A 14740-nucleotide genomic window follows, 5' to 3' on the forward strand; every position below is an offset into this window, starting at 1 on the left:
ACCCTTTGAAACAAACAACAACCAAACAATTCCTATATATAGGCACAGAAATATTCTACTTTGATATGGGAATAACAGTCCATATCTATAGGTGGTTTATGAGCGCAGGCATTTTATTCCTGTGCAGCTTTGGAGTTTGATACACCACCATCTATATCCTTCCCCAAAAGCAATTTTCTGAGCAATCGAGAAAATAATTGATTTCTATTCCTCTGGTTCTACAGACTGATATTAAAGTTTCAAACCTCTTACTAAATGTAGCACTAGTCATCAATTTAAATATGCTACTAGGATGACAAAAAGCAGGAGTGCCTCGGAGGCCATTTCTAGGCACCTATCCTACCTTTAGAAGCATTTTCAGAGATGATTTGCTTCCAGTGCCAACAGCCTTATAGGATATATTCCCCAAGTTACAGAGGCTTTTTAGAATTTTATAATCTTCCAGATTTGGGTAACTCTAAGGTGAGACATATCAAATGCATCAGGCCCCAATTCTGTTGTCAATAAATCTCTGTCAGAATTCCCACCGTAGTCAGGCCTGCTGTGCCAGATGTCAGGAAACGCATGGATGGGAGATTTAAAAGTAAAGCCAACAGTGAACTGGTCCTAAACTTTTATCCAATCCAGAGACACAGATCAATTTCAGGTTAATTTTAATAGGCATTTGTTCTAGTAGAACATTACTGTTATTGTTCCTACAGTTTAAAAGAATCATAATTTGGCGTATCCAGGCTTTTCGGGGAGAAATTACTTATATTTGTGGCATGCATATATACATTATTTTACACCTATAAGATTATGGTATATAATATGTATATCATTTTTTTCTATTATTCCATCTAAAATTTTAGAAATTGTTAAAGGAAATTTTTTCTGGCACTTGTTAAAAACGAGAAGGAACACTTTATTGAAGGCACTACTGCACTGGGGGTTTTGCAGTAGGGGAGAGAGAGTCGGAGCTCAATTTTGAATGCAACAGGAAGTGGGGATTTATTGCCAAGGATTAGGGTTGGGGTCAGTGGATGGAAAATTGCTAAGGAGTAAGAGGGATTATATCAGGGGTCAGAAGAATTCTGGCTAAACTGACTTGACAGGATTCTTGCTGAAGGCAGGCCAGGCAGATCCCATATCAAGGCTGAGGAATGAGGAATTTGATCAGATATGGAGGGTGGGGGATTTTCGCTGAACTGACCCAGCAGGATTCTTGCTAAAGCTGGACTAAAAGACAGAGCACCTGGTGGGATACCAAGTCTGGGACTCTAAAATGAATAAGACACATTCTGTCCTTGCTAGGGTGGCCCATAAGACATAGCAATTAAAACCAACAACTTGTAAGTCAATGACAAAACTGCTGACTTAGAGTGAGATCTTCAACAGGTTTCTTCAAAACACAAACAGGAAGAAAAAAAATTCCCTTTCAATCAAGACTCTTTTTCTTTCTGCTCATCCCAGACCCCTTGCCTAGTCCATAATTTTCCGGGCCTCGCCCCTTCCTCACATCCACTCTTCGCTACCTTTTCGGGCCCCTTACCAGGCTCCGACCCCCACCTAGCACACATTCCAGTCACACCCGCCAGCAGGTGGCAGGCCACGATTTTCTGTCCCCGGCGCTAGGCTCTGGCGCCTTCCTTTTTTAGCCTTTCCTTTAGCTTCGGCCTGGACACGCTTCCTTAGCAACGGGTTGCCCTTGGCAACAGGAAGACGCGAACTGGTGGGCTTGGTTTCCCTGCTTGTTGTGGAAGGCTCAGGCCGAACCATGTCGGAGATCCTGTGTCAGTGGCTCAATCAAGAGTTGAAGGTGTCCCAGACCGTGAGTGAGTGACACAACCTGGGGATAGTGGTTAGGGGAGAGCGGGAAGCGGAGCCTTGGGCGCGACGGGCTAGAGGAAGGTGGTGGGGATGGCACGAGCTGCGCAGGTGGGGCACTTCAGGGGCCCAGCAGCGCCCCAGGCCCGTCCAGCGGCTCCCCTCCTGGTCACTCCAGCCACCGCAGGGCTTCTCCCATCCTCATTCTGCCACTCCCGGTGGGTCCAACTCTGCAGTTTCTGACCTAATGTGTGGTTCTAAGCAATCAGAGGGCTTAGGGAGGGCTCCCCGCTTCTGTGGAGAGAGGAATTTGCTGGGCTCTACAGTCTGGCCCTGACATTGCCCTTTGCACATTCTCAGAAGCATGGTGTGCTGGCAAGCCAATGAAATATGAAGCCTTAAAGCCAGCGACCGCACTACTACCTAGATATGTGCTCCTGGACAAGTTTCAGTGCCTTCTCTGAGTACGTTTCCTCCAGAATAAAATAGATCCAAACATACTTTCCATACTTAACTGCCAGCAGAAGAGGGTGCGTGTGAAATGAGTTACTGCAGAATATGTTAACATTTACAAATTTTAGCTCAAAATTTTCAAATATTAGCTATTTCTGACTACTGTTTACTTTTGCCCAAAGCTGACTTTATTCACTAACTTGGTTTTATCCCAAACATGAAGTTGCCACCCAAAGTCTCTAAATCTCCCAACCACAGAGGTAATTTTACATGCCGTCAACTTCTGTGACAATCAAGTAATTCCAGCACAGCACTGTACTTCATCTCAACTTCTTTCTGTTGTTTCTTCAACAGGAGTTTGTTTTTCAGATGGAATGGGTTTTGCTCAAGGCAAGAGGTTTTCAGCCCAAATCAATTCAGTCTGTTTCCCCAGAAGCATCCTTGCATAATACCAGCTTGCTACCACAGGGACAGTAGTGCCAACCTAACCTTAGGTTATCCATAGTATTTACTAGATCAGTAGTGTTTCTGAAATGGCGAAGTGTTTATTATCACTTCGAAACACTTCCAGCTGCATTTCTTGAGGCATAAGAAAACCACCACCCACACACTCCCTGGAAATTGCAATCAGTTCTTTCCCAGGATTCTGTGATCATCCCATTGTGTCTCTGTTTTCTCTACCAAAATACGATGGATGCCGACCTCAGGACTATGTTTAGCATTTTTCTTTTCTTATTCTTTTCTCACCATAGGAGCCAAATGCTTCTGAGGCTCATAGGGCATATCCTGCCCTAAAGTTATACTCTTCCAATGAAAAGCAATTACAGATTGCTGAGTTCAATTTGGATCATTTACTTGTTTAGTAATAAACCACACCCTTTACTCAAGAGCCCAGTCTATTACATATTGAAACACGTTTGAGAAAAGTAAATTAAATTAATGAGAAACATAAAAACAGTAATATGACATTATAATTGTAATTAGTTTTTAAAATTTTGTCTATGAGAGGAGCAGGAAGAATTACTTCGTTCTGTGAAGATTAAAAGAATGGAGACTTTTTAAGTAAGAGTTTTAACAATATAAGCTATAAATGGAAAATTCCCACTGTCTGCTTTCCTGAAGTGTAAATGTGGAAGCTGTTAGCAGAAACAGCTACAGTATTCTGGATCCCATTCGCTAAAAATGCAGATTTATTTCTTGGTTCCAACTGCTTAGGGAAGTCTAGACAGTCCCCAAGGTAACCAGATTCCATATTGTAAAAGACTGTTCAGACTATAGGAAAAACACTTCACTAGCTTTGGAAACAAGATAGGATCTATGCCCCAAGAAAACACACTGCCAGTTGATAGTTCCCAGCATTGGATAAGCTGTCAGTTCTGTGGTTCTGTGATTTACAATGGTAGACTTTGAATAGTTTATAGAAACCATCAGGGAAGGACTCTAAGTGGGTGCATTCTCTGGGGAAAGTAATTTGGCAACTTCCATTTTTTTTCTTTTATTTATTTTTGTTTCTTTCTCGCATATATTTAATTTGGCCAATTCTGGATAAGGGTTCTGTTAAGAGCAAGGACTTGGAGGCCAGACTTCCTGGGTTGAAATCACTTATCTACCACTTACTAACTTGTAAGCTAGAGCAAGTTATTTACCTAAATGTCATCATATTCAAACAAGAGTAATAATAATACCTCACTTATTACATGAGATAATAAATGTAAAGCATTTAGAATAGTACTTGGGATATAATAAATGCTTAATCTCACTTTTCAGAAACTATCTGAAACTATACAAAAATAAAATCATCGATATGTAAGGATATTTGAAACGAGGATGGTTATTGCTACATGGATTGTGGGGGCAAAAAGAAAAAATTGGAAATAATCTGAATATTCTGCAGTAGTGTAATACTTTGGTAAATGGAGCTGTAGTTATGCTATGAATTGTTATGTAGTTATTAGAAAAGATGAGTTATTTTTTGTAACTTTTAACCTAAAGAATATTCATGTATTTTTGTGAAGAAAAAAATCAAAAGTTATAGTTTATTATGAATAGTATAATTCCATTTTTATGCCAACTAAGAAATAAACAGATGCATACATGTACGTATATATGTTTGTATGAGCATAGAGAAATGTGTGGAGAGACATATACTGGACTATTGACATATACGTGAAGTTTCTTATTGTGGTTTTGTGTAAGTATAGATAAAAGTGTGGAAGGATATAAACCAGTGTATTGGTGTCAGTTACTCTGGAGAAGGAGAAGATAGTGGCTTTTCTTTATACATCTGTGTCATTTGGCTTGTTGATTGTATTGCCTTCATAATTTGAAAGGAAAATTCAATACAGCATTACGAACAAAAAAACAATAAACATCAAACTTCACATGACAAAATAGGAGAAAACGAGGTTTAACACTTTAGTTGAACTTTAGTAAGAACCTTATAACTAAGTATTATGGGGGGTGACATAGTTATTTTTTCAAACGAAGTTTATAAAGGAAAGAATAATAATAATAAAAGTTACCTCTTATTGAGCACTTAGGCACTTACACAGACCCTGTGCTAAGCCCTTTACTTAGGTTTTCTTATTTAATCCTAAAACAAAACAAAAACAAACAAGAAATCCCTAAGAGGCATTGTCCCACATGTACAGGTGACTGAAAGGGGCTGGGAGAGCTTGGGGGTTTGTTCACGGTCACACAGCTAGAAGTTGTGCTCTTGGGCACTATATTGTTATACTAGAATTTATACTTAGAGAATATACTTTTTTCAATGCAGCTCTTCCAATTGTATTCATGCGAGCTCCTTTTATAAGGATTATTGTTCAATTTGAAATCACAAGAAGTACAGAAATTCAACCACCGAGGCATGTTATAACTTTACAGGACGTAACCTAACTCCTAAATGATTAAGTGCCAAAGGTGCATTTGTTAATGTTTGTTTAGAAGTGATTCCATCTCTATGTTGTTTGCTGGAACAAAGAAAACAGGATGAGAATGCTAAGGGAGTGCATTTGCTGCCTTGATGAGGCTGATTGGTTCAGTCATTGGAGAGGCAGCTAAAGCCAATTGATTTCTGGATAATTCTGCAAAGCAGAAGTCAATTGGGATAAAGCATATTACATTGAATTTTGTGTTGCCTGGATTACCCTGAATATCAGCGGTAGAGCAAATGAATGCCAATGATCAATTGAAAATAATCTCCTTCCACTTAATGGAAGGAGGTTTCTGGAGTCACCAGAGACTTGATTAGTCTCAATGTATGAAGACTCAAGTCTATGCTTCCAAAGTTAAGGATCTTCAGTTAGCTCATTAACCAGACCATTGCCCCTGGAAAATAATGCTTAGATGTATATGTTAATGAGATGGCTTAGAATGCAAACAGTTACTCCACACAAAATGACATCTGAAATTCAAGCAGTTATTTTTGTCAACAAAATGACATCTGAAATTCAAGCAATTATTTTTGTAATGAAATTATTTTGTAATGAAAAATAATACCTTAATGTCACTAAAGGATTTGTTGTAAAATTCATTAAGAACTCTTGTTATTTTCAAGAATAAGTATTGCCTCTGTTTTATAAAACTTATGAATTCACCATAAGAAGAAACTAGCCTCAGCATATCTCCATAAATTACTGAACAGCTCCATAAATGAGTAGAAGCCTTCTAAATCCATGTACTGAACCAATCAGATTCTTTGCAAAGATGGATGTACAAGATGGTCCGTGTTCTTTTGGATTCTGGGCGTGGCTGTGTTGGAAATTGTGTAGTATTCACAGTAGAAATAATAATCTCTAGGTCCCAATTTTATACACTGAAAGGTAAGAATAAGAATTGCTATATATTTGGGAGGGTATTAAATGAGATTGCAAATGGAAAATATATACCACAGTGCCTGACGTCTACTGTATCAAGATACTCAGTAAATATTATTTCGACTATTTGTCTTTGTTTCACTTTAGTGCCTAGTAGAGTGCCTGTCACATAATGGCACTTAGTAAATAATTGTTTATTACATGAAAGTCTATGAGTGAGGCAAAAGGAGAGTATTGTTTAGGCTGAACCTTATGAATTTGTTCATCTCGAGAAGGTCGTGCTGGATACTTTGATTTTCAGCTTTGTGATTTCAGAAGCTGTTTTATTACTTTAAGCAAGTTCTTAGGAATCGTTTCATACTAACTGAAATTACATTTTGCTGATTTTACAAACCAGGGTACCAATTCATCATGAGGAAAAGGATAGCAGAATAACCTATACTGGCAATTGAACACTATACACCATTTTAATGGGCTGGTCCACTCAAGAGAAGATCAAATTTATAAATCATATTGCTCATTGACAATTAGAAATTAGACATTTTAAAATAACTCTCAAATCAAGCTAATATTTGATGTGTTTTAGTTACCTGCTCTAGAGATATTATATCTACATAGCTGTGACAGATTAGATTAGATTAGATTAGATTAGATTAGATTAGATTCTATAAGATTCCTTCCTCCTCCTCCTCTTCCAGCAATTCCTGGATAAACCATACTGTTTGATGCTATTTTCCAGTGTTAGTACTAGTACAAAAGCTTCTGATATTACAATATTGTGTATTTTTCTTTTGTTACAGCAAATCTCTATTCTGAATAATGTTAATTAACACATCCAGAGATTATAGTTTACATGATGTATAAAATATTTAAAAAGATGAATTATGAATTTTAACAGATCGTCTATGTTCCTTGTTAATTATTTTTTGTATAAGTTGGTTTCCATAGGTGACTAATTTTGTTCTATTATATTAATTCTTAGTAGTTTTTGTTTTAGAGAGTGATCTTTTCTATTATTTGTCCCAAATTTCAGGGGCATTCTTTATTTGGGTCCCCTTGTGCATTAACTATATTTCATTGATTAGGTCTTATGTTAAGACCTTTTCAAAAGTATCAAATTTTATTTTAAAAATAGAGATATTAAAATATTCTATCGAGTATTCATTTATATGCATTTTGTAATATATTGTGGTGAGCTGTGACCTTACCATATCATAGAATCGTATAGCTTTTGATTTGAAAAAGGATCTTGACATCTAATTCTTCTTTGGCATATGAGGTCATTAAATCAGATATTAGGTTGGTGCAAATGTAATTGCGGTTTAAAAGGTTAAAAATAATTGCAAAAACCGCAATTACTTTTGCACCAACCTAATAGAGTTAGAGATTTGTTGAGGGTTATACAGCTAGGTAGTACAAGTTAGCAGTAGATTCTGGGTCTGCTGACTTTTAATTCATTCCTCTTTTAACTTGGCGTCATTAAACCACACATTTTCTCATACTTCATCCCTCGGGGTCATTAGGAAATATATTGATTCTCATGGAATATAACAGATTTTGATATTTTCTGGCTAGCTCAGGAGAATTTTCCTTGATTAAAACTTGGCTTCCATTGACTAGAAATTGAGACAGCAAATCTAAGAGCAGAAGGCTGTTATGTAAATCAGTGTCAAAATTTTAAGATATGAAGTCCTAAGAAAAGAATGTCATCCAAATTTTAAACCATTAGAGAAGGTTACAATAATACAGAGATTGTGTTTCAAATAGTACAGCTTGAGAATTTTGATAAAGTAAGTCTTCAAAGGAGACTGGTCATCCTATTCTTATACTGGAGGAAAAGAAATTGTCAATGTGCTCCCGCCAAAGGCCACAGGATACACCTGTAGTTAAACAAAGTTGGGTTTATTGACTTGTTGCCGACAGTAGAGAACACATACCATGGGGAACTGAGGGTGTTGTTTGAGGAGGGTTCAAGGAAGCAGTGCTTTGCTCTGAGTTGGATCTTATCAAGAAGCGTAGGGCATAGGCATCTCTATGATTGGGCATCTCAATACATCTTATCCAGGAAGACCTTGCAACTACTCAGTAGTGGCCAGGATCAGGAGATGTTTAGTCACTTCTGTGTTTTGGACAATACCATTTTTCGTCTGAGCACAAGCATAATTACAGAAGGATTTTTTTTTTCATCTTGCTCTGTGAGGGTCAAAGAGTGGCCTTGTCTGGTGTTGGTGTGCTGTGAAATTGATTATGTTGAGCAGGAGAAGGCCAAGGCCTACCCCTGAGTGCTGGCCCAGCTCCTAGAAAGATCAAGGCCTGATGGGGCCAAGCCAGTTCCCAGGCATCAGCAGCTGTTTTTCTCTTTCTCAAATGAAAGTGAATTTGCTTGGCATTTTAAATGTGGTTGACAATGCAGGTTAGACCTTTGCTCTTCTCGTAAAGAAGGATGAAGGCCATAGAATGGACAGGTCTACCGCCTCTTTTCTACAATTCCAAAATCCAAACGTTTCTTTATTTGTTTGCTGGCAAAACTTGGCCAGAAATGCTGTGATGCTATGTTTAGTTTTTATTTCTCCCACTGAAATGGGCTATAGAAATCAACTATGTTTGATTATATGTGTTTCTGGTGGGAGTGTTATAGCTTATCTGGCCCTAAGGGTGGGCCTGTATCTGAATTTAAGGACAGTGTCAAATATTTGCTCTCTGAGCATTGGATTACCTTTAAATAATAATGTTTGTACTGTATTGAGCCATTGATGATGTATTATTGAGCTTCTGAATTGTCTAATTAATGTGACCTGTTGTCTTAAATTAGGCAGTAATAAGAGCAATAAAAGTTGTCACTGAGCCCTTAAAGTATGCCAGGAATGATGCTAAGTACTTTACATGCATTATGTCATTTAATTCTCAAACCAATTCTCATGAGGTAAAACTCATCTCTCTCCCTCTTTTAAAGATGAGCAACTGAGGCCATTGTAGCTGCCCAAAATGTAGTGGTGTCTAAATGAGCAAGAAGTCAAACCCAGAGACGACTCCTCCAGAGTCTGTGCTCTCCTCGTTACCATTTTGGAATGTAGAAGGCATATCTCCTTTATAAGGTGTGATCAAAAGATACGGTGAGCGTTTAAATATAAATAAAATTATTACAGTAAAAGATACATTGCCATTAATCCCCCTCAAAATACTCTCCCTCACTTTAAATACACTTATCCCATCATTTCTTGCCACTTTCTAAAGCAGTTCTGGAAGTCCTCTTTCGTGAGTGTCTTTACTTCTTCCTTCATCATGGCAATTCTCCATGTCACACGTCACTTCTGGTACAGCAGTTTCTGTCAAAACATTATGGTGTATCCTCATCCACCTTATTCACTGGATCTAGTACTGTGTGACTTCTGGCTCTTACCCAAAGTCAAAAGGACCACAAAAGGTAAATGTTTTGAATCGATTCAGGACATCGAGGCAGCCATAACAGTGCAATTAAAAACACTCATGAAAGAGGACTTCCAGAACTGCTTCAGAAAGTGGCAAGAATAGTGGGATAAGTGTGTTCGAAGTGAAGGGGGAGTATTTTAAGGGGATTATTGGTAATGTGTATTTTACTATAATCATTTTTTTTTAATTTAAACATTCAACACATTTTTTTATCACACCTTGTATGTCCTTTCTCCAGCTGGCTCAGGGCCATTTCACCCACTGTCCCTGCCTAATATAGACCTTTCATAAAGGCCCACATAAAAGATTTCAGCAAAGGAAACCTTAGTGATGGGGATCGGGAGATTGGAGGCACGGTTGAGTTGTTGCTGACCAACCTTATCTGGGATGTAATCATTTTTGAGCTCAGCCTGAGATCATCACTGGACTCCCATGGTTTTTTATTCCTCATATTCTTCATTGTTCCTTGTCTCAGAGCAAACCCACTTCTTCTTTCCCATAGGAAATTCCAGTTGGTAGTACAAACTATCTTACAGAGGTGGCCGTCGTGAAAGTAGTCATGGTATTCAGGAATATTTTGTGAGAAGAAAAATGTGATAAACCAAGGAGAAAACAAATAAGCTTTTGTTTGCTTTTTCTGTTTTCCTTACTGTTTCTCTTCTCCCAACTCTCTCCCTTTCTCTCTTCGACTTCTTACCTGCCTTCTCATACTTTTTAATCTCTATATTTCTAGCTTATATATTTTACTTTATCTTTTTCTTGTCATGTCTAATTTCTTACATGTATTCTTTTTTCTTCTCTTTTATTTGTACATGTTTTCCTTTTGTTGCTTTGTTCTCTTTCAACCATGTAGCACATAGTAAATCTAAAGTGTCTTCTGCATACAAAAGTGCAGATAGATGTTTTTTTACTTGATTATTTGTAGTAAATTATTTAACAATGAAATAATAAGTGTTTACTGTTCTTCTTTAACTTTTATATTTATAGTTGCCTCTATTTTATCCATATCTGAATTGCCTTATTAAAACATGCCAATTCAAAGGAAGTCGATTATGATTTTATTTTTCTAGTGACCTTTTTGTAGCAAACGATTTATGACAGACTGTTTGCCTGCTATATTGAGAGTGACGGAATAGAATATGCCGTGTTGCCCCGAAAATAAGACTGGGTCTTATATTAAGTTTTGCTCCAAAAGACTCATTAGGGCTTATGTTCAGGGGATGTCATCCTGAAAAATCATGCTAGGGCTTATTTTCCGGTTAGGTCTTATTTTCGGGGAAACACGGTAGTAGTTATTCCCCAGTTATTCAAGGGCTAGACTTCATGCATTCAGTCAACATGAACAACAGGCACAGTGAGAAATCCAGAGGTAGTGGGAAGGGGACTGAGACTACCTGAATACAGCATAGCTACTGAATGCAAAGCTATATATAGTCTCTAGACGATTAATAGAAATTCATAGTCTTGACAACGGCTACTTAAAAACTAAGAGAAAAATAGGGATGGGCAAGGGAAGAGAGAAGGGGGGAAAAGAAAAAAGGACAGCACAGGAAGAAGAGGTGCAAGGGCCGTCCAGAACAGCCTAGATGGCACATGAAGACAGTGGTGGCAGCTGAGACCAGGGAACAGCATTGGTGGCCAGCAGTGGCAGGTCTTTGAGGGAAGGAGAATGCATCAGTGACTCAGAAGGAGGAGATGGAACATCTCTACCCTTTAAAGGCAGGAGACATTTGGATCTCAGTTGCTTCAAAGATGATTACTGTATGATGCCAGAAGGCATAGTCAATAGATTCTAACGCTAGACAGCTCAGGAGCTCACTCTGAGTAAATGGAATCCATGGGGATAGCTGACATCTCTTTTTAACTACTCTGTTATTATACTGATTCAATGTAAGAATTGGGGTATTATTAAGAGTATAAAATATTTTGAGAACAGATACTAGAAAAGCTTTCGGCAAAATTGTGGGCTGGTGTCAGATATTCAAGAGTCTCATTCCTATGAGAGTGTGTAGTCCAATGAGCCAGGTCTCTGCGCAGTGGCCATTACGGAGCAACTCACTTCACCACCCCTGCAGCCACTCGCCAAGCATCAGTTCTGCAACTCCAACATTTCTTCCTATTCAATTGGCCACCTTATTATTAGTCAAATAGATAATAGAGGACAATCTGGTACAAATGCGTGTGTGAGAACTGCAATGATATACAGTATTTTGGCTGCTGTTGTCTAAAGGATCCTGATAGAAACATGTTGAGGATTTTGAAATCATTTGAGAGCTGGCTTTGTTCTATGATAATACAATTTATTTTATGCATCAATTTTATGTCTCATCCTTGAAAACCAGACTACCCTATATCCTTCACTTCATTACAAAAAAAAAAAAAAATACAAGTGACCCCAAACTAAGAACATTTTCAAAGAAAGCAAATTCTATTTAACACTTTTCTTTAATGCCCTTATCATTAGGTGCCTCCTATGAGGCACGTGTGGCACCAAAGAATTTTCATTCATGACCTCTAATCTTTAAAATAGCTCTCCAAGTAGATATAGATACGTCCCATATGTTCTAGAGATAAGAAACTCAGGAGCCAGTTTCCAACATGGATGTCTCTGGCTGCACAGACTGTTTCCGTCTGGACTACCTTCATCATTGCACAGAACAACAACTGGACCCGAGTAACCCCCTTGAACCACCTAGGCACATCTTGACTCTATTCAGTAGGCTTTATTTAAGAAGGTGCAGATGATTTTTGTAAAATTTCCATTGTAAAAAGATTAACATTGAGTCTTAATTAATGTTTTAAAAAGTTAGATTGCTCCAATAAATTTAAAAAATAAATTAAAAAAAAAAAAAGTTAGATTGTACCTGACTTGGCCAGAATACTATGCTATCATCATCTATAGGTTGTATTGCTAACTAAGGTATCAGAGTGTAATTTTATAAAATATATTGAAGGTTTGTTTTTAAATCTAAGGTTATACCTTTTATTGGTTTTACTTTCATTTGACCAGACATGTCTTTTCTTTCAAAATTTCATGCGTCATCAAGAATTGATATATATTTATTCAGGAATCTTTAGAAGATGTCTACTGTTAAACTTCCATCGTTTTACTTGGTTATTAAAAGATATTTCTAGAAGTATTTTCATGGCATTTTGTGTTCAAGTTAAATTATGGAGTTTTACTCTATAAATACATAATGAAGATATGTTAAGTTCTAGGTGCAACATGATATTTACTTTTGAATCTCTCTGTTTGAAAATTCAGGTCCCAAATCCTTTGCAAAGGCATTTTCCAGTGGCTATCTAATTGGAGAAGTTCTGCACAAGTTTGAACTCCAGGATGATTTTTCAGAATTTTCAGACAGGAGGTAAGTGAGATTATTCCTCACTTTAAAAAAATTCAATTCCTTTGGCATTTGGATGGTTTTAGCCTCCAAAATTAACTTTTACGAATCATCAATCTCAAGATCCCCTTTAAACCTAAACCAGCCAAGGAGTCCTTTGGTTTGGAAATTGTTGCTTCCTCCTGTGTTCATTTCCCAGGAGTACAGAGCACAGAAAGGTATATGGTTGCAGCAAGACCTCATCCTTAGAAGGGACTCACTTTAATCTCTTCTGTACTCCTGCATTTTTAGGCCAGGTTACTACTTATTTTGTTAATTGGTCCTGCTTTCTTTTAAGAGAAGAAGTGAAACAGCGTACAGCCAATTAGTGTTTTTCTTTGTGTTTTAAAAATATAAAATAGAACTTAATAGTAAAATAATAATAATAATAATATTTTTTGTTTTTAGCAGCTATATTGAGATATAATTTATATACCATCATTCACCATTTTAAAGCATACAATTCAGTGGTTTTAAGTATATTTACATATTTAGTATGGTTCACAACTATCTACACACCCAGCCTCTGTTGCCCACTGACATTCTGTCTCTATGGATTTGCCTATTCTATAATTTTGTACCCACAGCATGTGGTGTTTTGTGACTGGCTTCTTCCACTTAGGATCTTTTCAAGGTTCATCTGTGTTGTAGCATGGATAAGTACTTCTTCATTTCTGTTTATTTGCTGAATAATGTCAGTTGGATGTACCACATTTTGCTTATGAATTTATCAATTGATGGATATGAGTTTTTTCCACTTTTTGGCTATTATGAATAATGCTTTCATGAACATTGTGTTTTTACGTGGAAATGCTTTCATTTCTCCTGGGTATATAGCGAGGAGTGGAATTGCTGGGTTGTGTGGTCCGTGTTTACATTTTGAGGAACATCCCAACTGCTTTTCAAAGCGCCTGCATCATTTACATTTATACTAGTGATGTACGAAGGATTCGGTTTCTTCAGTGCTCGTCAACAGCTGTGGTAGCCTGCCTTTTTTATTACAGCCATCCTGGTATCTGATGTGATTCTGATTTGCGTTTCCCCAGTGACTAGTCACGTTGAGCATCTTTCCATGTGCTTATTAGTCAATTTGTATACTTTTGTTGGTGAAATGTTATTCAAATCTCTTGCCTGTTTTCTTTTAAATTTTATTTCTTTAAAGCAGTGTTAGATTCACAACAAAATTGAGAGAATGATTCAGAGATTGCCCTTTAACCTCCTGCCCACCACGTTTATAGGCTCCTCCATTACCAGTGTCCCCCACCAGAGGGTACATCCGTTATGATTGGTGAACCAACACTGACACATCATCGTCACTCAAAGTAAATAGTTCACATGAGGGTTCACGCTTGCTGTTGTACATTCTATGGGTTTGGACAAACGTGTAATGACGTGAATCCACCGTTGCAGTATCACACAGAGTGTTTTCACTGCCCCCAAACCGTCTGTGCTCTGACTATTCATCCCTTCCTCCCCGCAACCCCTGGCAACCGCTGATCATCTTACTGTCTCCATAGTTTTGCCTTTTGTAGAATGTCACATACTTGGAATCAGATAGTATTCGGCCTTTTGAGATTGGCTTCTTTCACTTAGTAATATGTATTTAAGATCCCTCCAGGTTTTTTCATGGCTTGTTATCGCCTTTCTTCTCAGTGATGAATAATACTCCATTATCTGGAGGTACCACAGTTTCCTTATTTATTCACTTACTGAAGGGCACCTTGGTTGCTTTCAAGTTCTGACAATATGAGTAAAGCTGCTATAAACATCCCTGGACAGGTTTTTTGTGTGGACATACGTTTGCAGCTCCTTTGGGTAAATACCAAGGAGCAAGATTGCTGGATTATAAGGTTC

The 14740-nt window shown here is 37.6% G+C and overlaps 1 protein-coding gene across 4 annotated transcripts in view; it reads left to right on the forward strand.

The window, feature by feature from the left end:
- The first annotated feature begins 1688 nt into the window (after positions 1 to 1688).
- Positions 1689 to 14740, forward strand: part of SPEF2 (sperm flagellar and cilia associated 2) — a 162010-nt gene continuing 148958 nt past the window's right edge. For all 4 annotated transcript variants that reach the window (XM_088796483.1, XM_088796482.1, XM_088796480.1 and 1 more), the window contains exons 1-2: positions 1689 to 1814; positions 12769 to 12871. In XM_088796483.1, the coding sequence (XP_088652609.1) occupies positions 1757 to 1814; positions 12769 to 12871 (161 nt within the window). In that variant the 5' untranslated portion in view covers positions 1689 to 1756. The remainder of the gene's footprint in view (positions 1815 to 12768; positions 12872 to 14740) is intronic.

This window comes from Rhinolophus sinicus, chromosome 3, assembly GCF_057876585.1.
Source record: "Rhinolophus sinicus isolate RSI-liver-muscle chromosome 3, RSI-T2T, whole genome shotgun sequence".
Taxonomy (NCBI): domain Eukaryota; kingdom Metazoa; phylum Chordata; class Mammalia; order Chiroptera; family Rhinolophidae; genus Rhinolophus; species Rhinolophus sinicus.